The 27,803-nt window shown below is 43.6% G+C and overlaps 2 protein-coding genes and 1 long non-coding RNA gene across 3 annotated transcripts; 2 read left to right on the forward strand and 1 right to left on the reverse strand.

The window, feature by feature from the left end:
• Positions 1–8,140: 8,140 nt before the first annotated feature.
• Positions 8,141–24,621, reverse strand: LOC133485170 (uncharacterized). The gene is made up of 3 exons (XR_009790627.1): positions 24,407–24,621; positions 8,620–8,774; positions 8,141–8,521 (listed from the first exon to the last, which is right to left on the reverse strand). It is a non-coding gene; the product is annotated as an uncharacterized LOC133485170 (long non-coding RNA).
• On the forward strand, positions 11,604–15,738 carry cfap100 (cilia and flagella associated protein 100). Its single transcript, XM_061788584.1, is given in 14 exon segments — positions 11,604–12,098; positions 12,185–12,267; positions 12,367–12,510; positions 12,597–12,760; positions 13,030–13,110; positions 13,196–13,377; positions 13,495–13,552; positions 13,966–14,011; positions 14,088–14,242; positions 14,368–14,483; positions 14,572–14,788; positions 14,962–14,977; positions 14,979–15,056; positions 15,547–15,738. Coding segments are annotated over 14 exon segments (1,557 nt in total). The 5' UTR covers positions 11,604–12,007; the 3' UTR covers positions 15,673–15,738.
• ap1ar (adaptor related protein complex 1 associated regulatory protein) lies at positions 16,587–26,334 on the forward strand. The gene is made up of 10 exons (XM_061788577.1): positions 16,587–16,812; positions 19,599–19,647; positions 19,728–19,754; positions 19,839–19,864; positions 19,946–20,042; positions 20,230–20,328; positions 21,221–21,282; positions 22,443–22,513; positions 22,646–22,768; positions 25,132–26,334. Exons 1-10 carry the CDS (start codon positions 16,742–16,744, stop codon positions 25,401–25,403), a joined length of 897 nt encoding a protein of 298 aa, XP_061644561.1. The 5' UTR covers positions 16,587–16,741; the 3' UTR covers positions 25,404–26,334.
• Positions 26,335–27,803: the final 1,469 nt, after the last annotated feature.

The raw sequence follows: 27,803 nt of genomic DNA on the forward strand, positions 1-27,803 counted from the left end.
GCCCACCCCAGTCCACCCACAACACACCAGAACAAGGCGGCACTGTGGGGGATGTGCTTCGTGGGAGCGGGCTCTCATCCAAGTGTGTTTATTGCTTCGTGTGTATGTGTGTGCGCGCGCGTGTGTGTTTACATTGGATTACTGGAATTTTGATTGGAAAATCATTTTTGAGAATTGTAAAAGTTGAGATTTGATTCGTTATCCAGCTGAATGTTGTGTGAAAAAAATAATATATATATATATATATATATATATATATATATATATAATACAGTAAGTGTCCTGTTATTGCAGTGGAGAGAGAGAGAGAGACACGGATGTAGTAGATAGATTTCTTGAAAGTCTCTCTTCCTGCTTTGTAAACTGTACTCCCTGCAGCAGAAATAACTGCTGCCATAACCTAGTTTGTTCGTGTTTGTGTGTGTGTGTGCGCGCACGCGTGCATGTGTGTGTGAGAAGGAGAAAGGTAGAAGGCGACAAGGCATGACTGCGTAACGTACAGGGTTGAGGGGGCAGATCTATACAGCGTCATCACGTTATCTCCTGTTGAATCCATGCAAGGCCTGATGGCCCACAAAAGCGCTTTCTCTCTTTTTTGTCTTTCTCGCTCTCTCTCGCACACACACACACACACTCACACACACTACTACAAGAGCTATGGTATCAGACTTGTTAGCAATTGCAGTGGAGCACATCGCAGGGTCTCATTAAAATGGCAGAAACTGTCTCACTGTCGAATCAGCCCCGTTGGCAAATGAGTTGTTTTCACACAGAGTGGAACTGCTGAATCTGTTCTGTGATGCAGGCCGAATGTTTTGAAATAAGTTCACCTCTGTAGTATTAATCATTTAAAGAAATTAGTACTCTCATGACTTCATTTAGAGAAATAAACGCTCTCATAACTTCAATGACAAATCAGAAGGGTGTTTTTCTTTTGTCAAACAACTTTTGGTAAGCATTACCACCGGCGGCATCAACCTGCAGGGCGCCGTTGGAAATTCAGCTACTGTGGGACGAAGTCGAAGAAGAAGAGGAGGTGGAAAGCGGGTTCTTTGGCAGAAAGAGAAGAGGAAAGCACAGAGCCGAGAACTGAATGTGGGGACTTTGAATGTTTGGACTGTGACAGGAAAATCTCAGGAGTTGGTTGACATGATGATTAGGAGAAAAGTTGATATATCGTCTGTCCAGGAGATCAGGTGGAAAGGCACTAAGGCTAGAAGTTTAGGGGCAGGCTTTAAATTATTTTACCATGGTGTAGATGGGAAGAGAAATGGAGTCGGGTTTAAAAGAGTATCAGATCGAGTGATGAGGCTAAAACTTGAAATTGAAATTATGTATAATGTGATTAGTGGCTATGCCCCAAAAGTAGGATGTGACCTAGAGGTGAAAGAGAAATTCTGGAAGGAGCTAGACGAAGTAGTTCTGAGCATCCCGGACAAAGAGAGAGTCGTAATTGGTGCAGATTGTAATGGACATGTTGGTGAAGGAAACAGGGGCGATGAAGACGTGATGGGTAAGTACGGCCTCCAGGAAAGGAACTTGGAGGAACAGATGGCGGTAGATTTTGCAAAAAGGATGGAAATGGCTGTAGTGAACACTTTTTACCAGAAGAGGCAGGAACATAGGGCGACCTACAAGAGTGGAGGTAGAAGCACGGAGGTGGATTACATCTTGTGTAGATGATGTAATCTGAAGGAGGTTACCAACTGTAAGGTAGTGGTAGGGGAGAGTGTGGCTTGACAGCATAGGATGGTGGTGTGTAAAATGACTCTGGTGGTGGGGAGGAAGATTAGGAAGACAAAGGCAGAGAAGAGAACCATGTGGTGGAAGCTGAGACAGGACGAGTGTTGTGCAGCTTTTCGGGAAGAGGTGAGACAGGCTCTCGGTGGACGGGAGGAGCTTCCAGAAGACTGCACCACTGCAGCCAAGGTGATCAGAGAGGCAGGCAGGAGAGTACTTGATGTATCTTCTGGCAGGAAAGGAGAGAAGGAGACTTGGTGGTGTAACCTCACAGTACAGGAAATCATACAAGGAAAAAGGTTAGCTAAGAAGAAGTGGGACACTGAGAGGACCGAGGAGAGGCGAAAGGAATACATTGAGACGCGACATAGGGGAAAGGTAGAGGTGGCAAAGGCCAAACAAGAGGCATATGATGAGATGTATGGCAGGTTGGACACTAAAGAAGGAGAAAAGGATCTATACAGGTTGGCCAGAGGGAGGGATAGAGATGGGAAGGATGTGCAGCAGGTTAGGGTGATTAAGGATAGAGATGGAAATATGTTGACTGGTGCCAGTAGTGTGCTAGATAGATGGAAAGAATACTTCGAGGAGTTGATGAATGAGGAAAATGAGAGAGAACGGAGAGTAGAAGAGGCAAGTGTGGTGGACCAGGAAGTGGCAATGATTAGTAAGGGGGAAGTTAGGAAGGCATTAAAGAGGATGAAAAATGGAAAGGCAGTTGGTCCTGATGACATTCCTGTGGAGGTTTGGAAGCATCTAGGAGAGGTGGCTGTGGAGTTTTTGACCAGCTTGTTCAATAGAATTCTAGCACGTGAGAAGACAGACGAATTTAAGGTGGAGGTGGGACTGCATCTGGGATCAGCCCTAAGCCCCTTTCTCAGAATCAGAATCAGAATCAGAATCATCTTTATTTGCCAAGTATGTCCAAAACACACAAGGAATTTGTCTCCGGTAGTTGGAGCCACTCTAGTACAACAGACAGTCAATTTACAGAACACTTTGGAGACATAAAGACATTGACTAAAAACAACAACAAACAACAATTGTGCAAAAAGATGCAGAGTCCTCAGTTCGAATGGCTAATATCGCAATAGTCCGGTGCAATGACCATTGTGCAAAGGGCACTGAGACTTCAAGGAGTGTATGCGGTTTAAAGTGACGAGTACTGCGATAATCTGGGACAATGGTTGTGCAAATGTTACAGATACTCCTCAATCAGTGTGCAAATGGAGCAGATGCTACTCTGGCATGAGTGGCCACTATATGCAAATAGTGCAGCACGGCGAGACAACTACAGTGAGTGCACGAGTAATACATAATACAGAAATGTGACAACGAACTCAAGTCAAAAAATTGCCAGCTTGTTGTAATGGAATTGTAAGTTAGCTGTTCAAGAAGTTGATTGCAAGAGGGAAGAAGCTGTTGGAATGTCTACTAGTTCTAGTTTGCATTGATCGGTAGCGCCTACCTGAGGGAAGGAGCTGGAAGAGCTGGTGACCAGGGTGGGGAGGGTCCGAGAGGATTTTGCACGCCCTTGTCTTAGTTCTGGCAGCGTGCAAGTCCTCAAGGGTGGGTAGGGGGGTACCGACAATCCTTTCAGCAGTTTTGATTGTCCGTTGCAGTCGGAGTTTGTCCTTTTTTGTAGCAGCACCAAACCAGACTTTGATGGAAGAACACAGGACTGATTCGATGACCGCTGTGTAGAACTGTCTCAGCAGCTCCGGTGGCAGGCCATGCTTTCTCAGAAGCCGCAGGAAGTACATCCTCTGCTGGGCCTTTCTGTTTGCAGTGGTGATGGATAGCCTGACAGATGAGGTTTGACTGGAATCCCCGTGGACCATGATGTTTGCAGATGACATTATGATATGCAGTGTAAGCAGGGAGCATCTGGAGGAACAGTTAGAAAGGTGGAGGCATGCACTGGAAAGCAGAGGAATGAAGATTAGCCGAAGTAAGACAGAATATATGCGCATGAATGAGAGGGTTGGTGGGGGAAGAATGAGGCTACAGGGAGAAGAGATAGCAAGGGTGGAGGACTTTAAATACTTGGGGTCAAATGTCCAGAGCAATGGTAAGTGTGGTCAGGAAGTGAAGAAACGGGTCCAAGCAGGCTGGAACGGGTGGAGGAAGGTGTCAGGTGTGTTATGTGACAGAAGAAACTCTGCTAGGATGAAGGGCAAAGTTTATAAGACAGTGGTGAGGCCAGCCATGATGTACGGATTAGAGACAGTGGCACTGAAGAGACAACAGGAAGCAGAGCCGGAGGTGGCGGAAATGAAGATGTTGAGGTTTGCTCTCGGAGTGACCAGGTTGGATAAAATTAGGAATGAGCTCATCAGAGGGACAGCCAAGGTTCGATGTTTTGGAAACAAAGTTAGAGGGAGCAGACTTCGATGGTTTGGACATGTCCAGAGGAGAAATAGTGAGTATACTGGTAGAAGGATGATGAGGATGGAGCTGCCAGGCAAGGGAGCCGAACAACAAACTGCGATATAACTGGGGAACAGTATATGCTGAACGGTAAAATTAGTTGTCATGACAATGACAGACAGGCTATTGTTCTTACTACAAGCTAATCAATACATTTCAAAGTCACTCTTCCCAGACCTACAAGTGACTCATTAGGTTAACAAATATGACGTGTTGTGAGACTTAATTACATAGTCAATATGTTATCCTCTGTGAATAACCTAAAGGGTATATCACAGATCAAAATAGTCTGCTTTGTGGGTGTTATTTATGTCCCTGCGGCGACCAATGACACAAGTGTGTACATAGTTTCTCCGAGCTATGAGAGTTGTCGGGCCAGGCGGCAAGAGAGCAACTCTTTGGCACCAGGGATCACAGTTGACCATGCACGTGGCGGCAATTCAGAACTAATGAATTAAAACCACTAGCCAAGCTCCTGGGAAAAGACAACGAGCATCAAAAACGTGATGCGACACCTTCACCACCAAACAAATGGAGAGACAGCTCTACTTACAATTACCGGTATACGATGCACCCTAAATTAGTAAATATATGCAGCTGTTCGTTCACCATAAATAGTCCTGTATCTCATTTAAGGACACGAGAAAGGAGAAGGGGCGTGGCCTTGTGAGTGACATCAAGAGCTGCAGTTCCTAGTTAGTTCAGTTTTAGTGTCTGCTCCAAGCTCCTAGAGAGTGTGTTCATTTTGTATTTGTGTGTTCACTGTTCGTCCCAGTCAATAAAACTGCAGAAGGTGCGCTGTATCTGAAGCTCCATTTTTGCCTCGCAACACAAAGCAAAAATTGGCCAAGCGATGGCTTGTAAACTTTCAAACATCGCAAATTGCGGCATTCGTAAGTCAAGGTACATGTACATTTTTACATGTGCGGTTTGATCACACAGCGCAATGTCACAGATGTCGCAAGTTCTGAGGGAGCGTGCAATTGGCATGCTGACTGCAGGAATGTCTACCAGAGCATTGGCTGTTGCCCGTGAATTGAATGTTCATTTCTCGACCATAAGCCGTCTCCGTAGGCGTTTGAGACAATTTGGAAGTAGATCCAATTGGCCTCACAAGCGCAGACCACGTGTAACCACACTAGCCCAGGACCTCCACATCCAGCATGTTCACCTCCAAGATCGTCTGAGACCAGCCACCCGGACAACTGCCGCAACAATCGGTTTGCGTAACCAAAGAATTTCTGCGCAAACTGTCAGAAAGCGTCTCAAGGAAGCTCAGCTGCATGCCCATTGTCCTCATCGGAGTCTCGACCTGACTGCAGTTCCTCGTCGTAACCCAGTGGGCAAATGCTCACATTCGATGGCGTCTGGCACGTTGGAGAGTTGTTCTCTTCACGGATGAATCCCGGTTTTCACTGTTCAGGGCAGATGGCAGACAACGTGTGTGGATCGAGTGGCCCATGGTGGCGGTGGGGTTATGGTATGGCAAGACGTATGTTATGGGCAACGAACACAGGTGAAGGAGATGTGTTGCACTGCGTGAGGAAAATGGTGGTCACACCAGACACTGACTGGTTTTCTGACCCCCGCAGACACCCACAATAAAGCAAAAGTGCACATTTCAGAGTGGCCTTGTGGCCAGCCTAAGGCACACCTGTGCAATAATCATGCTGTCTAATCAGCATCTTGATATGCCACACCTGTGAGGTGGGATGGATTATCTCGACAAAGGAGAAATGGTCACGAGCACCGATTTAGACAGATGTGTGAACAATACTTGAGGGAAATGGCCTTTTGTGCATGTCGAAAAAGTTTTAAATCTTGGAGTCCAGCTCACGAAAAATGGGAGCAAAAACAAAAGTGTTGCGTTTATATTTTTGTTCCGTGTATATATGAATGAATGTATGTAAATATGTCTTACACTGCCCCCTCGTGGCCAAGGCACACACACCAGAAGGAGCGGCACAATGTCCATTGAATTAAAGCACAAACACGCTTAATTCTTTACATTCTATTTAGTTATGTTTTTACTGTCTGATTTTATACATTACAACACTATAAAGCAATATTTTTTTTCCTCATTAAAAACAAAAATACTAAATTTAGAGAACAGATTAATAGTACAGTATTTTGATTCATTTTAATGGGAAAAGCAGTTATGGACATTATGTGCTTTGTTTGTGCATATAGGTTAATTAACGACTCTAAATTGTCATCAGGTGTGAGTGTGAGTGCCAGTGGTTGTTTGTATTAGTTTTGTAAAATACCCTCATCTTAAAACAATATAAATATAATAACATCATTATTATGTATTTATTTATTTATGCTTGTGACAGCTTCTGTCCGCAATATACAGTAATAATGTGCCCTCTCAATTACCCTAAAGTCCAACAGCCCTGGATTTGTGCTGTCCCAACTTCCAAATTTAGAACTTGGCCTCATTTGAAGGGATAGTTTGGTTTGGGAAGCAAATTTTTCCACCTTCCTGGACTGAGTGAAACACGTGGAAGGTGGAAAAACAAGGTTACGGTAGTGTCCATGCAATGCTTAACAAACAACATGGCCCTTTCTCAAAAATATGTGTGATGTTTCTGTAATGACTCTGCGATTGTCGTGGTTCACTCGCTTACTCACTTTACTATAAGTATCACTATCATTTGTATTATAGTTATCAGTGAGTTTGGAAAGTGAATGAAACAAATAGCAAAACTTTGACTTTGTTTACTCAGTTTTGTGCCGGTGATCAATTGTTAATTTAAGCAAAGGAGGAGCCGCAGAGTAATGAGCATTTTCGCCTGCATAAGAGTGTGCCGTTTGCAGGCGGTGCGTCTTTATCCAATCAACACAAGACACAAAAGAGGCATTCACACATTTATATGCTAATTCATGTGATGATTTGCAGTCGAATCCGTCGGGGACATGACTAGTGGCGGATCCAAGACGAAGCGTGCACCTAATGATGCGGACAAAATGTTTCCTTTCCATCAAATGGTCGACGCGGAGGAATGTTTTATGTCTGCTCTTTTGAAAAATGATGATGATATAAGCACTTATGACTAATTACATCACCTTTAATCTGTATTTATTACTCAAAAAGCACAAATGCTTTTTTTATGATGTGTCGAATAGACCAAATACTGTATAACATTAACCTTTGACACGCAGAACATCATACTGTTGACATTAGACATTTTTGACTGTGTGCGCGACCAAAAATAAAAATACTGTACTAACAGTGCAGCCAGTGCATCTGCATGACCCGATGATGGAAAGTGTTTCCTATTTTGTTTCTGCTCAACTCCCTCACTCTTCTCCGCTGCAGGCCAGAGTCGACCCTCCCTCCAGCAGCAACAGATGCAGCCTCAAGACTTCGCGGATCTGTTTTGGCTGAGCCGTGACAGCTGCGACAGAAACGCGGTGATTAACGGTCCCTTTTTAATGCCGTTTACACCTTAGCAGATGTTTGATCAGAAACAGAAAACAGGCCGGTGTAGCTTGCAGCAATTTAGCAGCAGTAGCCTGCAGCACACACTTTACCTCACCATCAAATAGTCCACCAATCAGGAGGGGGGGCATGCATCAAACACAGAGAATTAGGTCATCTTTACTATACATTTCTATACTGTGAACGTTTTTATTTGTGTTACAGTACATGATATTTGCAAGCAGTTTTTTTTTTTTTTTTTTTTTTTTTTGTGCCTGTTTTGAGGCATTCTAAAATGATCAAATTATGTTTATTTGAAGACAACGGGCCCTGTTTTTATGACGGTTGTACTGTAAATCCAGCACTGCAGGTGGCGCAACTGCGCACCAGAGGTTCGTTAGACCGGTGTTGGTAATTTCATAGACCGACAGTGGGCGGGTTGCGACGGTGTGGGTGTGTTTACAGCCGAATTCCTTCCCCACCAATCAAGGCATCTCCTCTCATTCCCTTTTAATGTCACGCAAAGTCAGTCTGGACGGACACATCTCTGTGGGGAAGATGACGATAGTTAATCGCAGTGATCGCACATACCATAATTTCTCATGTATAATAGTGCATACAAGTCAATAGTGCATATTATACATAGGTACAGTAAAAGTTTGAAAAGTCCTTCACGCTGAAATGAGGTATATCAGTGAATATGTCACGATACGTAATCGTATGTAATTGGACTCGACCCAAAAGCAGACTGAGGTGGAGGGAGTAGATGGGAATGGTGTATTTTGGAGTGACTCAGAGTTTGCGTATCCAAGGCGTGACAGTGGTCCGTGGGAACAAGGAACGTGCCAGAAGCGTGAGCGTGAAGAGGTGGAAGAGCTTAACGCCGTGGTTGGAGCTGGCAGCGAAGCGGGAGACACGGGAGGAGCACTGGAAGCGGAAGGGAACACAGTGGGCGAGTACAGGTGCGGGTAGCCAGATAATCAACGTACACACAACAATTGGAACACGAGAGTCGGCCTGCGTACCGCAAATGAGTCCGAATACTCTGGCGCCGGATCCCTGGATCAGGCGGACTTAAATATGGGCAGTGATGAGTGCTGATTGGGAGCAGGCGCGCAGGACAAGGAGGTGGTAATTGAGAGCGGGGGCACAAAGCGCCGCCCGAGCTCCAAAAGAGGAACTGCAGGGCACAGATCATGACAGGATACGTGTTTTACAAAATCCACCAACTGGTTTCAAATCCATCCATCTGTTTTCAACACCGCTTATCCTGTGTCTTATAAGTTTACATCATTTTTAAGTTCGCGAAATAATTTAAGAAAAAGATCATTCAAAAAGTAAATAGATCAAAATCAGTTTCGACACAACAAAAGCTGCGAGGGGGGGATAAACACATAAACGCTATAAACATTCATATGATTGCAACTATTTATGGTATTAGGGAACGAACTGACATAAAACAGCATTTTAACAACTATACAATGGCGCTAGGCACGCTGATCTTCTGATAGCCAGCCGGCCTGTTTCAACGATGACGTCATCGTCGACGTGGCAGCTCGCTGTCCTCAATCCGATTGTCAATGGGGGCGGGGGGGGGGGGGGGGGGGGGGGTTGATCGAATATTTACGAGCGGTGTGTGGGACATAGAGGCACATTGACGTATTTAAGTGTGTACGTGTGGGTGGGTGGGTGGATGGGGGGGTACACAATATTTGTCGGGGGCACTTGTCGGATGCATTGATTGCAACGTCTCGTGATGCCGCGATCACTTTCGGTTTTCTGATCTTGGAAATTTCGTTTGGATTTATAGAAGCGCTCAGTTTTCTGGCCTGATTGCTGGGAACTTATTGCTTCCTTCCCCCTCCCTAATGTGGCGGTGCAGTATAAATAGGTGCCCTTAAAATAGTGTTTCTCTCTCAGAGGAGCTCCACAAGAGAGGGCCAATGGCCAAATTCCCAACATTGAGATATAGGTCAGACTGTTAATTGGCTCTGATAGGTAATGTGGAATCCCTCCACTTTTCCACGAGTGTTATTTTATGACTTCATTTTGGCTTGGTGTTGTGCGTTCGCAACGGAGTACGATTCAGATATCATGTATAACACCAACTTGAATGCTGTGTCGTTCGCTAACCTTATGTACTTATGTTGCTTATGTGCTCTGTGAAAATGCAAAAAACATGGTATGGCAATAAAAGCGTTTTTTCTTTTCTTTGTGGCTAAACGCATTGTGCAAAATGACCTCTGACTGCAGACCTTGTTGATTAGGGAAGGGGATTTTCCTCAGTGACTGAAGTTGTGCTGCTTAATTGGAAGAAGGGGCAAAAAAGAAAAGAGACAACTCTCAGCAGAGTCAAATGCCAGCAGAAAGGAATCGAACACAAATCACCTTTTTTTTTTTTTAATCCATCCATTTTCCAAACCTCACGAAGAAATATCAAAAAGTTGTCAAAACAAATCTGAGCTTTTATGACTCTCCCAGTGTCAAAGGTTCCAGATTGAGGCTAATTAGTGGCTTCAAATGAAGCACATTTGAATGTCAAACTGACTTATTTCATTTGCTCCCAGAAAATTGTTATTCAGATTTACCAGCCGGGCATTCGCGTCTGAGCACCCTATATTTAGTCGTCGTTCCAATTCGCAATAATTAATTCAATTAAATGGCATCGGAGTGCACGCTGCCAATTATAATCAATTCTCCAACTTCATTACATTTGAAGGCTTTGCCAGACGCCATGAAATTGAGTATTATGGTGATTATTATTATATTATATAAAAAAATTGTGATAGTAAAGTTGTGGTGGTAGTGTTATGAGGAACAAATTCTCTCCCACCAAAGAAATACTAAAGAAACACTAAGGACCTACATACAAAGCTAAAAAACCATACTGCCTGCCAAATCCCCTTCTTCCTCTTCCTCTTCCTCATCCTCCTCACTGTGAGGTCACACAGGCCTCAATGTAATCAGGCTAAGTGACTGAATAAATGTCAGCAACACTTGATGCTCGAATATGCCGAACGAGGGGAGAAACACATTGATTTCAAATGGCTTTCACATTCCTGGGAGAGAAACAAACAAAAACAAAAACAAAAAATGAATTTTTAAAAAGTTCGGCAAATCCATGTGTCGGTTGGGAAAAGTCCTGCGGCTGTTTTGGGGAGAGCTGGAGCCTATCCCAGTTGACTTTGGGCAAAAAGGTGAGGTACACCCTGAACAGCCAATCACAAGGCACTTTGAGGCAAACAACCAATTTCACACTCACGCCTAAGGACAATTTAGTGTTCAATTAAGGTGACGTGCGTGTTTTCTATGGGAGGAAACTGGAGTACCCGGACGCAACCCACACGAGCGAGCACAGGAGCCGAGATTCAAACCCGGGATAATAAATCCATAAACGATATCATCCTTCAAATATGAGCAAATGCCAATTCTTGTCTCCTTTTGAGGGCCAACACTCCCCCGTGAGTTTCGCTATTTTAACCTGGGATTTCCTCCAAGCGAGTAGTGTGTGGGCTACTTTTTTCTTTTTTGGGGGGGCGGGGGTTGTTGTTGTTGAGCTGAGATGTTCAGGGTCATCAATCTGTGTATGCGTGGGAGGAGCAGGATGCTGTTCGCTTCTAAGTATACGCACTCCTGCACAATCCAGTAATATTTTCCATTTCATCTGAAAGCAAACAAACAAACAAACAAACGTACCTATCGATATCGATCATCTATGCCTATCAGGAATTCATATGAACGAGACCCCAGCACGCCAGCGACCCTAGTGAGGAGAAGCAGTACGGAAGGAGAATGAAGAATTGTTTTTGAAACCTTTTTGTCTCTGCCTGTGTGACTCATTGACGCCATCTAGCGGCCACACCGAATTAGAGCCATCTGCTACATTTTTCGTCTCAAAGGTCTTTTTTTCTCCCAATGAAAGTGATTATTATATGTGTAAAAAAACGTAGTGTGTTTTTGTCTTTTTTTTTTTTTTTTTTAAATCTACTTGCCACAGTTGTAGTCTGTGAAGACGAGACAGTTACCATGACAACAGTACACAGAAGAAGCACGAAGCGTCGCTTGTTCTCCCATTCCTGATTTTCTGGTGGTTTCTGTCTCATTGCCAATGTCAAGCACGTTCTTCGGCATCATCGTGTAGTAGGTTGGATACACGTGGGCGCCATTTTGAAGCAACGTCGTGCTAGCGTGTTCAATAGTGCGATGCTAATCGTGTCGTGTCATGCTAACTTGTAGCTACTGTAGAACACAATTACAGAATCACGGAATAGCTTTCTGACCATTATTATTATTATTATTATTAAAACAACAGCGCTGTCGACACTTGAGATTTAGTTTTTTAAAGTGTATAAAGCTGTATAAAAAGAATTATGTCTTCACAACAAAACAAACAAACAAAAAAAAAACACATGGATGGAAAGATGGACTATTAATGCAACTTTCTCAACAGAACTTCCAGATATGTCCTCAAAACAGAATGGGGTCACCAAATCCGTTCAAGCAGGTACAGTGTTCCTTCGCTATGCTGTATGTAGCTCATCCATTGTGGATTTTAGTCTTATTTTTTTTTCACATATTGTATATCTGTAGATGTCAAGAGGAGAAGAATAAGGGGGGAGACACCACAGAGTCAACCCAATTCACCAGACAGTCAAAGCATTCTTCCACAAAGTGTAATTGAAAAAGATGGCCGACAAATGGCGCGGGACTGTTCCTGTATACAAATATTACCATCCTTTCAGTTGCTTACTCCTCCTGTCCTTCGTGTTCAGGAGATTCGCGACTTCCGGCGTCTCCCAATTCACAAGAAGGCAAGTTACGCCGCGCAAATGACGGCAGAGCAAAGGAAAGGGCTGAGAGCGAGAGAATGTAAACATGACTTAATCTCCACGGAGCGTCAGAAGGCCGTGTTGGAGGTAAAGAACTATTTTTCTTTACTTTGCTTTCACGTGCACGCAGACAATCATCTCTTAACAATCCCTCCGTCTCCCCTCTTGCTCAGATTTCACTGATGACAAAGCGGTCAGAGATTTGTAAGATGGACAAGGCCGTCGTAAAAGAGGAGCGACGTCTGAAGGAGTTGGAGAAGACCATTGAGAAGGATACTCAGAGCTTTGCGGTGTTCCTAAGGGAGAACGAGAAGAAGTCTTTGGAGGCCCAAACATTGTAAGAACAATGGAGCTATGCACGGGAACGTAAGGGATGTTTGGTTTTTAGTTGAAATGTCAGAATGAACCTAAAATGCTCTGTAACCGTTTCAAGCGAACTGAATCTGACCTCCTCTAAAATTTCAAATGCACACGGCAAAAGTGTTCCCGCACTTATCGCACTTGCTGTTCCCCAGCAAGGAGACGAACAGCAAAATCCACAACTGTCTCTCTTCTTGAAATCATATCAAACTATGAAATTATTGCAATGGTTGTTTCTGTTCTCAGTTTGGAACGAGAGACTGAGTCCAAACAGGAGAAAACTGCTGACATCAAGAAGTTGACATATGAAATATCAAAAATCAGGAGGTGCCTCTTTTCTACTTTACAACTAACTTGCTGTGACTGCGAAAATCTGAGAATATTTGTATGAAATCAAGTCTTCTCTTATTAGTGAAGTTGCCAACTATGACGACATATTGCAAGAGTACAAGAGATACAGGGAGCTTCTTTTCAAGTTGTCTCCTCCAGAGTGGCAGGAGGCCCAGAGGGCAAAGCTTCTCCGCAAAGTCCAAGTGGATAAAAACACTGCGGATGAGCAGAACAGGGAGCCAGAGGACTTAACAGTCAAGCAAGGTAAGGAGTACTTTATGAGACGTTCAGAACCGTGCAACCAAATTGCAATAAAGTCGACGACTACAAGAAGATCATCTGTGACTTTTTAAAAAAATTATTTTCATAATGTGCTCACAGATCTGGAGAACAACATGGCGCATGCGCAGCCCAGACACTCCTCTGCAGAGCTCGCCAGGTCTTCACCACACACCTTCTACACACTATTACTGCATGTACTAAGTATACTGTGGAGGATCTGATCTTATGAACAAAAAAACAAAAAAAGAGGTCAAGTTGAATTTAGTGTCCAAAATCCATTCATACTGGTTGCCCTCATGAGATGGAGCCTAGCTCAGCTAACCTAGGGCAACACCCTGGACTGGTCAGCAGCCAATTGCGGGCCACATGTAGACGAATAACCATTTAAACTCGCATTCGCACCTATGGACAATTTGGGGAGTGTGGAAGGAAGCTGGAGTACCCGGAAAAAAATCACGTTAGGAGGCTTTTCAGTGCCCAGTGCACATTGATGTATTTTAAAATCGGATTCATCAGTGTTTCTGATTTTTTCAAACATCCTTTCCTCAATATTTGTCTGAACATTTTTAGCAATCCAAAAGAGCATGAACCCGATGTCGACCGCTCAGAATGTGAGGTCAGTTTGTTTTCTGAAATTCACCACAGCTGATGCGGTTCAGTGTTGACAGATTTACAATGTTGAATCCACACAGGACAATCCAGAGTTGTACTTTACTGATCCCAAGCAACTTATTGCGCTGATGACAGAGCTAACTGAGCAGAACTTGTCCTTGATCAAGAACTCTACGAGGGCCGAGGAGACACTTGAGGAGCTCAAACATTCCATGGAGGCAATCAGGAAGAGAACGTAAGCACCAGCTACTCTCGTTACTGGTCTAGAAATGTATCACATTTGAAACACCCCATATGCTTTCGGGGGAAAAATCGAGCTACTCTCCTTAGCTTGCGTAAAACCGCCACTGGCTAATTTAGGAAAAAGGATGAGGAACTTATGACCCGGCAAATAGATGATCTGAAGAAGAGAATTGGAGAAGAGAAGACAAGAGCTTGGGAGATGAAAAAGAAGGTTCAGCTCCATGTCTTGCTGAGCCACAGAAGAGGAGGTGAGCAAATAGAACGCAGATTTCACCAGCTTTCAACAGATGTATAAAGAGAAATCCCATGACATTTCCTTCCATGCTCGATTGCAGGATGACGTGATGAGGGCACTTGGTGAGAAGGTTGCGGAGGTGTACAGGTGCTGTGTGGATGACGGGTTGAGCAGCCCTAGCACCTTGGAGAAGCTGGCCAGCATTGAGAAGCAGATGTCTTCGCTGTTGCACTGCCTTGAGGACATCCCCAAGGAAAGTTTGGAAATGGTGCAAAAGATCAAGGACAGCGAGAGGAGGACCAGGTATGTCTTTAGCAATTACGCCATGCCGTGACATTGTGCGAAACATGAAAAAATACATGATTGAACCTTGAAGTGTAAGTCAACTTACCATTAAACTGATTTGAACGGAATACGCGCCATCGTGCGTTTGCTGCGAGTGTCCCGTATATGTTTTGTCGTTCTTTTCTCCTGAGGCAACGGGAAGAAAAGGCTCAAGTTGCAAAGAGAGAAACAGATAGAAAGGATGAAGAAGTACTTGGAGAGGTCCCTATCTGATACTAAGAAAACTGTAAGTCGCTCTGATTTTTCTTAATACTTTTTTTTTTCTCACTAGTTATGCATTATATGTAACGCATACTGATTAAGTTTTTTAAAATGATTGTGTACAGTATAAGTAAAATGTTGAAGCGGTGTGGCGCAAAGGCCCAAGTGTACACCCTGCAACTGGAGGGTATCTGGTTTGAATCCCTGCCTGAGCACTTGTTGCGTCCCTGGGCAAGGCACTTAAGCCACATTACTCATGAATGGGTGTGGTTGGGTCTTTTGACGGTGGAGATCCAATTGTAATTTCCAAAGTATCTGCATTTTTCCATTCACTGATTGGTTGGTCGGAGTAAGCCAACTTTGATGAGCAAAAAAACGTCTGTAGTGATCTACACATAATAACACATTGAATGATAAACATTTCTGGTGAGTAGGATGTTGTTGTTTTTTTTTCATCCAATTTTTTGATGACAATGTTGAAGTTAAATTTGAGCTCCAGCTGTCTCCCTTTTCAGAGTGGACGTAAACTAATGCCCAGATGCATCCCTTTTGCTCAGAAGGTCAAAGTCAAAAAAGTGGAAAGTGCTCCTACTGATGATGGCTTCAGCGACTACTTCTTTACATCTTTAGAGATTGACTAAAAAAGAAAACTGAAAAAAGTGGAATGCATGCTACGACATTAAAAATACATGCAGCTTGATCCTACAGCAGCATAGTCAAGTCTCATTTTTATGGATGTGAATGGATGTTTTGGTGGGTTTTTGAATGCGCTTACAGTGTTAAGCAATGACCGTCATGGTGTCTCAAAGTGTACACGCGACCAATGTAACACTTGATCGGATGACATTAGATTGTACATCCAGTCGTCCATGATACATACCACTTGCAGTATTCTCATCAGTAGGGATAGACTGATTATTGGCGCGTCCGATTATCAACCCAGATAATCTACATTTTGATGCATATAATCTTTTTTTATTTTTTTATTTAATCCGACAGTTGATAAGAGATTACCTAATTTAAAACTAGGTAAAGTTTGGGGAACTATGTATGTATGTATGCATTTATGCGTGTCTGTATTTATTTATTTAACTGTTACGTTAACTTTATAAGAGATGCTGCTGACCCTGGTAACTCCCCGAACTGTTTTGTTTTTGTTTGAATTTAAAACACAGATGAGGGAAAGATTAACATTTCAGTTATATTTAAATTCTGTCAAACTTGATTTACTGCAGAAACTTTAGGGAGTGATAGTACATACAGTATATGTTTTTTTCAATCATAATGTTCCTCTGAGGGAAACTATAAGTACAATGTGGCCCCGCCTCAACAATGAGTTTGTCACCCCTGATTCAGAGTCTTTCATGAACGAATGAAGTATAAGAAATCTTCAATGAAGATAATGTGCATGTCTGTTTTTTGGGAAAGTGGGAGGAAGGCCACTTCTTACCGTGCTGTCCGCCAGATAGCGCCGGTGCGACTCCAAGGTCACGTGGCAGCGGGTGAAACCCAAGCGCGACAAAGAAGCCGGTAGGTGGCGCTAATGAGATTAGCGGTGTTGTGACCGAGCGAGGAAGAAGGATGAGGAAGTTCCAGCTTCCCTTGAGAAAAGGCAACACTGTGTGGCGGCGGTGGTGGAGATGCAAGCTCGTACTTTGATGCACAGTACCAGCAAGGCAACTAGATAATAGTAATATTTGAAAAAATGCCATGGGTAACTGTTGGGCCTTCTGCGCAGGGCTCTTTAGAAGAGAGGCTAACAGGATCCCAAGAGGAGGCGGGTAAGTGACACATGATCTCGGCTAGGTGTGCTAACCAAGCATGAAAGCGGTATTAAAATGGCGAACTGGCTTCCTGCTGACGTTAGCCCCAAATGAATGAGCCGACGTGGGGTTCCCGGTTGTCGTGCGAAGACTTTTTGATTCTCAAAATGGAGTGACCATGATCCCTCCCCCCCCCATGTCAGTGGGGTCTGAACCTGCAGTCAGCTCAAGACCCCACACGTGTGAGCATATTATTCACATTTGCGTTCAATAACTTGGCTGGAGTCAGCGCGTTCATTGGGGTCTTAATTGTGGTTCTTAAAAATGGGCACCAGCACACTTTTCCTCCATTCCTCAGGCATCTTCTCATGCGCTAGAATTCTATTGAACAAGCTGGTCAAAAACTCCACAGCCACCTCTCCTAGATGCTTCCATACCTCCACAGGAATGTCATCAGGACCAACTCCCTTTCCATTTTTCATCCTCTTTAATGCCTTTCTAACTTCCCCCTTACTAATCATTGCCACTTCCTGGTCCACCACACTTGCCTCTTCTACTCTCCCTTCTCTCTCATTTTACTCATTCATCAACTCCTCAAAGTATTCTATCTATCTATCTATCTATCTATCTATCTATCTATCTATCTATCTATCTATCAATCACACTACTGGAACCAGTTAACATATTTCAATCTCTTTGCTTAATTATCCTAACCTGCTGCACATCCTTCCCATCTCTATCCCTCTGTCTAGCCAGCCTGTATAGATCCTTTTCTCCTTCTTCAGTGTCCAACCTGCCATACATGTCATCATATGCCTCTTGTTTGGCCTTTGCCACCTCTACCTTTCCCCTATGTCGCATCAATGTATTTCTTTCGCGTCTCTCACCTTGGCTGCAGTGGTGCAGTCTTCTGGAAGCTCCTCCCGTCCACCGAGAGCCTGTCTCACCCCTTCCCGAAAAGCTGCACAACACTCTTCAGCTTCCACCACGTGGTTCTCTTCTCTGCCTTTGTCTTCCTAATTGTCCTCCCCACCACCAGAGTCATCTTCCACACCACCATCCTATGCTGTCTAGCCACACTCTCCCCTACCACTACCTTACAGTCAGTAACCTCCTTCAGATTACATCGTCTCCACAAGATGTAATCCACCTGTGTGCTTCTACCTCCGCTCTTGTAGGTCACCCTATGTTCCTGGCTCTTCTGGAAAAAAGTGTTCACTATAGCCATTTCCATCCTTTTTGCAAAGTCTACCACCATCTGTCCCTCCAAGTTCCTTTCCTGGATGCCGTACTTACCCATCACTTCTTCATCACCCCTGGTTCCTTCACCAACATGTCCATTACAATCTGCACCAATCACGGCTCTCTCTTTATTGGGATGCTCAGAACTACTTCGTCTAGCTCCTTCCAGAATTTGTCTTTCACCTCTGGGTCACATCCTACCTGTGTGGCATAGGCACGAATCACATTACACATAACACCCTCAATTTCAAGTTTCAGCCTCATCACTTGATCTGATACTCTTTTCACCTCCAAGACATTCTTAGACCGCTCTTCTTTTAAAATAACCCCGACTCCATTTCTCTTCCCATCTACACCATGGTAAAATAATGGAAACCCGGCCCCTAAACTTCTAGCCTTACTGCCTTTCCACCTGGTCTCCTGGACACACAATATATCAACCTTTCTCCTTAATCATCATGTCAACCAACTCCCGATATTTTCCTGTCATAGTCCCAACATTCAAAGTCCCCACATTCAGTTCTAGGCTCTGTGCTTTCCTCTCCTCTTTCTGCCAAAGAACCCGCTTTCCACCTCTTCTTCGACTTCGACCCACAGTAGCTGAATCTCCACCGGTGCCCTGCAGGTTGATGGCGCCGGTGGCGGACGTTGTTAACCCGGGCCACGACCGATCCGGTATGGAATTCTTTGGATGAACGCTCATATTTGTTTGGCAAAGTTTTTTTTGCCGGATGCCCTTCCTGATGTGTAACCCTCTGCATTTATCCGGGCTTGGGACCGGTCTACAGTTTGCACTGGCCTGTCCCCCCCACCCATCGGGCTGCATTGAGTCTAGAATGAAACCCATTTTACTGAAATTGTATGATTGAATCCAGTAAATAACATGGAATTAAAACTTTCATCCATTTAAATTTACAATTTTATGTAAACAGTATATTATTAATGACCCATAAAAAAAATGAAAGCTAAAAATCTGCAATATAGCGGAAGTGGAAAAGATGAACTGCAAAGAGGGTTCACTGTAATGTTACATTGGTTTATTCACTATTAGTGAAGATCGAGCAGCTGATGTTGCTATCATGGGACAACAATGACGTAATTAATAAACATTGTTCAAAAACCATTTTTCATTTGATGAGCGTAAATATATAGCCTTAACTATATAAAAATCCCCCAATAGTGATTAGGTAGTAGGGAATGAGTAAACGATTCCCAACGCCGGCTAGCTCTAAACTTGCACTTCTTGGATGATGTTACTTCTCCATTTCAGTCATATTTTAATCTTCCGGCAGTCTGGTGTAGTTACGCCCTCAATAAACAGAAGATAAACTTTAGGACATTTGAAAATAAACAGCAAGTGTTAAGTAAACCTCACACATAAGGATTTTAGTAACTTAAGGTTGAAAGTAGAACACCAATTCTACCACTTGTAATTCATCTCTTTTACAAAGCTCATCTGTTTTTTTTTTTTGTTTTGTTTTTTTCAGCCAAATGTCTGAGATTAGTATTTCTTAAGGAGGGTTTGGCATTTTTCATTGCTAATAACATTTGTGTCATTACAGGTCCAAATACTTTCGCAGCAGCACCACGGGGGAGCATTATACAATAGAGGTACAATTTATACTTTTGATCTGTTTTTGTCTTTACAGTACATGATTTATCTAATTGCTGTGATTGTGTTACTTTTACAGTTCGAAAATCTTGTCGAAAGTGATGAGGCAAGTGTGATTGTCCATTTTGATTGAAGTCGGAGGTTTGCAGCTGTGAAACATGCTGATGAAATTGTTTTTCTTTCATTGCAGGAGGAAAGTCCTCAACCTTGCCCAAGGTAGAGATTTGTTCAAATTGCATATTTCAAATACATACTTAAAATTGAATAATTGGATCCCTTCTTCTTCTGTTATGTCAGGCCCATCAGTGAGGATGAGCTTAAGAACCTCCGGGAACATCGATATGCTGACATCTCCAATAAGCAGGTCCTGATAGATCAGAAGCTACAAGCGGAGGTAATATTCTTACTCATATTTTGTTAATTTCCTGTTACGGGGAGTCAGTCCACTTTATTATTATTTCATGTTAGAGACCTACTTTTGCTTGTCTTATCATTTGCTGCATTGATTTATTTACTTATTTCTTTTCTGTTGGGTAATTTTCTGTTCTGTTTGTGTTTTGCTTAATGTTGTTGTCACTCAGTTAGAGGCACAAGAGGAGAGGTTGAGGCTAGAAGAGGAGGCTAGAAATGCTGCCCAGCGGGAGGCCGCCAAGTTGGCGCGTGAACGAAAAGTGAAGGAGGTGAGGCGACATTGAGCGCTCCTCCCTTCTGCCGTTTACTATACTACTTTGCTTTTACTGACCGGCATGCAAGCCCCCTTTGTGGCTGCTTTTCGTCTTCGTTAATGTTTGTCACCATTGTATTTTGACTGCCCTCATTTGTCTGGTGGCCTTCAGTGCCTGTGCACGTTTGAGAAAAACATGATTCCTGTCCTGTACAGATTGAGTATATGGGTTAAAAAGTATGAGACACGCAAAAAGGGAAAATGTAGCTTTTGGGCCTTTTCCAGAAGACTTAATTTCTTATCTTAAGTAAAAATATACTTGTGTACTATAATTTAGTCATATAAAAGAGAGATCACTTCTACTGAAATGCAATGAATGCCTCTTTCCACTGCGCTTCTGTTTGCACTTCATTTGCTTGTGTAGTTCTGTGATAGTGCCTAAAGTGAACAAATGACTGAAAGTATCACTATTTACCATTTTTGAGTCTCACTGACTATGTTAACATGCGGCACGGTGGCCGACCTGGTTAGAGCGACTGCCTCACAGTTCTGAGGACCGGGGTTCAATCCCCGGCCCCGCCTGTGTGGAGTTTGCATGTTCTCCCCGTGCCTGGGGTTTTCTCCGGGCAGTCCGGTCTCCTCCCACATCCCAAAAACATGCGTGGTAGGTTAATTGAAGACTCAAAATTGCCCATAGGTGTGAATGTGAGTGCGAATGGTTGTTTGTTTTAATGTGCCCTGCGATTGGCTAGCAACCAGTTCAAGGTGTACCCCGCCTCCTGCCCGATGATAGCTGGTATAGGCTCCAGCACGCCCGCGACCCGCGTGAGGAGAAGCGGCTCAAAAGATGGATGGATAGATGGATGGATGACTATGTTAACCACTCATGTGGGGTTCTTATTTTGCAGCTTTTTACGCAGAGGACGAGGGGGAGAGCAGACGGGTGCGGCAGCGATCCTCAGTCGAGAAAGTAAGTCGCATCCACTCATCGGACAACTGGATGATTTTGCAGCCGAGTCAGTGTTTTTTTTTTTTTTTTTGGTTGCTGTAAACCTCTCTTGGTGGAAACTGAGTGTCATGCTTTTTCATCTTGAATGTAAAGAAAGATTCGGAAATCAAGCTGCGATTGGCTGTCAACCAGTTCAGGGTGTGCCCCGCCTCCTGCCCGATGATGGCTGGGATAGGCTCCGGCACGCCCGCGACCCTAGTGAGGAGAAGCGGTGAAGAAAATGGATGGATGGAAGTTGCCCAAAGCAGCACTGTGACCTAGTGGTTAGCATGTCTGCCTCACGTTTGTGTGGGTCTTCACCTGGTACTCAGGCTTCCTCCCTCATTAAAAAATAAAAAATAAAAAAATAAAAAAAGCCCACATACGTTAGGTTATTCAAAGACTCTTAATTGTCCATAAATAGGAATGCATGAGTGTAAATGGTGGTTTGTGCATACTGTCCGTGCCCTGTGATTGACTGGCGACTAGTCCATAACAGTATTGCTTTGGCACCATCGAGTGGCATCTTGGTGCCAAGGAACTCTTGACGTGAGTTTAGGCGCTTCATTTAAACAAAGTAGTAATAGCTGGCCACAATAATCTCTGCCGATTAATTCACTTTTGAGAGTGGATAACCGCTGATTGCGGTAATACATTCGCCGGGTGGTGGGTACACTTCCCATGGGGTGAATATAAGAGTGAATGGTTGTCTGTCGCAATACTCTAGTCAGGAGGGATAGGCTCCACTTCTCCGTGGCCCTGAACAGGATAAGCAGTAATATAGAAAATGAATGGATGGATTGACATTGAGCTGGCTGACACTAAATGGAGGCTACCACCAGCAATGACGTCAGCTATGCCCTCCATCCATACAGACCTCCACCATGGTACAGCATGAATCTGCTCAGTAACAGAACCACCTTGAAAAAAAAGAATGATTCATTATTCATTTTTAATTTTCACCATTGTCAAATATTTAGTGGTATTCCCTTTTATTTATTTAGTCAATTTGTTTTGAAGACATATCAGTGTTAAGGCTGAGTACACGTGTAACACATTTGAACTTTAACCCCAGTTTTGTGTCTTTTCATTCCAAAGCTGTGAGGGAATGTTCTTATAATTGTCATCCTGACCTGTTTTAGACAAACCGGGGATGGCTTTGACACCTCCCTCCAAAATGTCAAAGCCCAGTCAGAGGCTTTCAGAAGCAATAGTGAGTAAACTCAACCACACAGTCTTATCTAATCTATTTGAAAGTACATAACAACGGCACTCATAAGTAACCTTGATTGAATTAACTGTACATAACAAGAATCTTATATGCTTATCATCGCTGCGTTTCCAGGACTTCCGTCCGACACGAACGCGGTAACGCCTAACACCGAGTGCAGCTGGGATTTCACCACCAAGACCCGCTCCACCAATGATGACGGCACTTCACTGGATCTCGAGTGGGAAGATGAGGAGGGTGAGAATACAATTATTTTGTTTAGCTTGGAGAACTGAGCTTATGTGTTTCCAGTTGATACATTTACACTGTCAGTCATCCAGTATAGGACATGGTCCTTAATAGGGCTGCACGATATTTGAAGAAAATATTTATTTTTGCAACCCTGCCATATGTATTGCGCTGTGCAAAAATACAGGGTAACACACTTGTGACATGGAAAAACCAGCACACGTTTTTCTTTTTTCCTTTGTATTTTTTGGATAGTTCCTATTAGCTTCAGTAGAAAATAAATATGCTCAACAGAGCACAGAAGTATACTAAGATATTTGTGTGAAGTCGACCTCTATTTACTGTAAATGCACTGTAGTATTGAGCAGGTAAGTGTCCAGCCAGACATGAAGTTAAAATCCTTTCTTTTCATTCCCAGTTATACTGTAGTCCGTACAGAACTATTGATTTGTTTCTGATCAAACTGTAATTTTACACACGTTTCAACATAATATGCATTATTTATTCGTTCATTCATTTTCCGTACCGCTTATCCTCACTAGGGGTGCGGGCTGGCTGGAGTCTATCCCAGCTGACTGTGGGCGAGGCGGGGTACACCCTGAAGTGGTCGGAAGCCAATCGCAGGGCACATATAAACAAACAACCATTTGTACTCACATTCACACCTACGGGCAATTTAGAGTCTTCCATGAACCTACCATGCATGTTTTTGGGATGTGGGCGAAAACTTGCAAACTCCACACAGGCGAGGACGAAGAATCGGATTACATTACACTCACAATAAAATACAAGAAAGATAAAAATATGAAAAATAATGCAAGTAACTGCTAAATGATCCATAAAAGAAAGGGTTTTGCCATTTAAATATCAGGCATTTATATGGAGACAAATACCCTATGTCTTTTTCTTACTCTGACTTAAAATGATGACAGACATATTTACAATGTCTCTGTGTTATTTTCATCACCTTGAAAAAAAATACGATGGGACAGTGCAGTTTACAAAACACAAGTAAGCATTTCCAAAGTAAAAACCATCATCATACTGTTGCACAGACAACGGCTTCAGGAAAAGGATTTCGAAGTTGTTTTTTTAATCTATTTTAATTTTGTTTAAATTACAAACTGGTCCGCTGTAAGGCTTTACACTGTCAGTTTTTACGGTGGCGTTGTACCTCGTGGCCTCGATGCGTACGACGAGTTTTGGAGTTTTCGAATCTCAACAGGCTGTTTCACAGATCCCCAAATTGAAAATTGAACAGTTCTCTCTTGAAACTGGCAGACGAGAATACAAATTCATCCCGGTAGCTTTTACATTTTGGGCAGGGAGTAAATCCCATAGTAAGTCAAAACGGAGAAATTAAGTTCCCTTAACCAAAACACATGCCACCCCTCCGTATGCATGTGCGTAGCCTGGTTCTCAATGTGGTGTGCAATAAAATATGCAGAGATACAGCGGTAAAGTCAAACATGATTTATTGATTGGCGTTATGGATTATTTGGGATCCTAGCTGGACCCAAAGTTTGACAATCCCTGTTCTAAACAGTGAAAGTAATCGCTAGAAATTAAGCACTGTGAGGTTTTCATGAGGAAAATCTTTTTGGAATAGTGTTAATAATACAAAGAGAGCGAAATAAATGAACAAACCTGCTCTTTGTAGCACGAACATGATCTTGAAACCGCGTCCAGTAGTTGACATTGTCGCTGGTTCTCCTCTTGTTCGCCTGAGTTTCCCTTGAGGGCACTCTGCTATCGTTGTTAGCGGCTAGCAAGCTAAACTAAGATGACAAGCATGGAAGGCTTCAAAGTGCACGGCGATTTGCCCCAAGTCACACACATGCATCCTTAATGCTAATTTCTCGCTAGCCTCCTTCTCATCTGCCATCCAGCACACAGACGGAAGTCTTTAACTTGGAAAAAAGTGCTTTAAAAAAACAACAACACACACACGTACTGTGGTGTCTCGTCCAACTGCTCGGGGCACTATGGAAGGGTGTGACTAGATGTGGGGCATAGAAAAGGAAACGACAACAGACAAAGAAGAAAGTAGCCTTGACAGTGGTAACTACTGTGTGCTCAGTGAAAAATCAAGCAAAGTAAAAGGAATGATCCATCCTCGTGTTTTTCTTGGAAATACAACACATACACACTTTCACGTAAAGCCTGCCGTGCTTAAATCCGGTGCGTTATTTCCGAGTACCGATTCAATCGATTGATTACCTTTTAAAAGGATTCATATCTACGTCCGGTAGCCTAGCTTGCCGAGCACAGATTAATCCATTTGGATCGTAGGAACATAAATGGATACATTGATGCTACAAGTTAGGATACTTTGGGATTGTAATGTGACTATATCCCTCTTTCCCTCTTAGGAATCAACCGAGCGCTTCCGGCCTGGCAAAGGTCTCGGACAGAAGAGGACATCCTGCGTGCAGCCTTGAGGCCCAGCGGCAAGCAAGCACACAGTGGCCCGACCTCAACCTCCGAGGACTCAAACGCGCTCGAGTGGGAGAATGATTTTGTGAGTTCCCACCTAGAGGACAATGCGGATCCAGAATTTGAAGGTTTTGTCAATCCTGTGCTGGATACTCCCTCAGAGGACGCCTCGGACTACGGACTCGGGTTGGACGGCCAGGACAGATAGTCTCCAGCACAAAATTAGACTTTTGCAACCTCCTCTCACATATTTACAGGCTCACCAGCTTTTTTTTTTTCCCTCTCATGAAATAAATGTAATTCCTTAAGGCCTCTTTATACTCCCGCGCTCGCGCGGCCGACAACGCCCGCATTGCATCACGTGACCGACGAATTGGCCCACGCGGTCCCGCTGGGTCACTTGACGCGCACACGGCAAAAATTGTTGCCGCCCATAGAACGCCGTGGAGATCATCTCTCGTGATTGGTCCGTTTTAGTCACATGCTGTGATGACGTACTCAACGTGCCCCTCGTTTCTACATACCATCTACGCCGCCGCCTTCTCGATCGATTTTGCAACATAATTAAACGTATCCTTTGGTCATCTAGGTCCATTTGTTCGAGCAGACACTGTTCCACGGTCGCCATTGTTGTTGCTTTGTTCCTTGTTCCGGAAAGGAAAGTAAAAACGGCTACCGGATATGGCCACAAAATGCAGAAGAAACTCCACCCCGTGGCGTCCTAGCCAATACCAGCCGTAGCGACACCCCCGACTTGGAGGTGAACTGCAGTACATTTTCAAAACGGCGCACGTGGGTTGCGCTCGAGTATAAAGGCAAACTGCGTGCGGGATAGCCGCAGTGACGTCAGTGCGGTCGCCGCCCGCGAGTATAAAGAAGCCTTGACTCTTCATATCGTGGAATATGATGAAACTGATGCTACCGTTGTTTTTAAACAAACATTCCTTTTTCAGTGCCTTCTTTGCTGGTCATATTAGAGTATGTTTTGTAGCTGAACAATTGCAATCCTTTACCATTTGCGGAAAGGTCTTACTTTCAGTTAACACTTCACACACAATCAAACAGAGTTGCCAAACTATTCAAAGGATCCTTGCATCTGAGCTGCAATTTATTATTCATTAAAAGTCACATCTTCTGCCCTTCTTTTTCCTACTATATCATACAAAAACATGCATGCTAGGTTAATTGACAACTCTAAATTGCCTGTAGGTGTGAATGTGAGTGCGAATGGTTGTTTGTATGTGCTCTGCGATTGGCTGGCAACCAGTTCAGGGTGTACCCCGCCTCTCGCCCGGCGAAAGCTGGGATAGGCTCCAGCACGCCCGCGACCCTTGTAAGGAGAAGTGGTGAAGAAAATGGATGGATGGATGGATAAACCTATGGAATAAATAATAAGGTGCCTGTCATACTGAAACGATCCCACTGAGCAGGCTACTGAAAATAAGTTAACAAAAGATAGCTTTAGGGCCAGGAAACATACGATAAACAAAATAGAAATACAGAACAGATAATGAACAGACGAAGCTCTTGCCAGTTATTCTAGCACAAATGGAAAATAACAATTTACAAATCAAATCACACTGTTCGCATCATAGCATCTCAAAAACATTGTGAAATTGTCCAGTCATAAAAGCCCACCTTTTTCAGGTTTACGCCCACATCTTGTAATTAATTGCACGATAGCAAGATATACACGATAATACAACCGTTTCTGACAATCTGCATATATACACATTTCATCCGTCCGTCATTATTCATTCATTCATTTTCCACACTGCTCATCCTCACAAGGGTCGTGGGTGTGCTGGAGGCTATCCCGGCTGACTCTGGGCGCCCCGAACTGGTCACCAGCCAATCGCAGGGCACATAGAAATAAACAACCATTGGACGTTGCTTAGCTTTGGTTTAATGTTACATTTCCCCCCTCCCCCCCCCCCAAAAAAAAGAAGATATACAGACACAAAATAAAACACAACAAAGTACAGTTGCCCAATTGATTCTTCAGCCACTGGACCTTTCTGAACCTTTTGGGAGGGTTAAAACAAAACGAATGCATATATATACTAAGTAGCGCATTGAAGCATCCCGCTATTATCTACGTTGCCCCCCACTGTCCGATGATGGCCACTGCAGCGTCCATATAACTTGTGAACCATTTCAGGAGAATCCAAACTTTCAAACTCCGACACGAGCGCTTTGCTCGCCGACGTGCGTGTGGGAGACTCGCCACCGGCCAGATGAATTCAAATGCAATTAACAGCACGGTCGCCAGTGGCGCTCGGAACAAAGGACAACAATATACAACAAACCGCAGATCCCCAGACAGAGTGGAGCCAGCAATTTATGAGGCGTCCCGGAGCCGAAGCACAACCCGCGGAAGAATTCAGACCTCACACGGAAACCTCGGAGATGCTTCCAAACGACTTCTTCCGTCGATATTGATAGACTTTATCCTATTCCACTATACTACACAAACGTGACATAGTGGTTAAAACTAGTAAGCAATTTACCCTATGTTATCATACACGGTAATATTTGCGCGTGAATGTTAGGAACTGACACATTATAAGCGAAAACTAAATACGTACACTTTAAACCATTCAAATCT

The sequence above is a fragment of the Phyllopteryx taeniolatus genome, chromosome 10 (genome assembly GCF_024500385.1).
Source record: "Phyllopteryx taeniolatus isolate TA_2022b chromosome 10, UOR_Ptae_1.2, whole genome shotgun sequence".
Classification (NCBI taxonomy): Eukaryota; Metazoa; Chordata; class Actinopteri; order Syngnathiformes; family Syngnathidae; genus Phyllopteryx; species Phyllopteryx taeniolatus.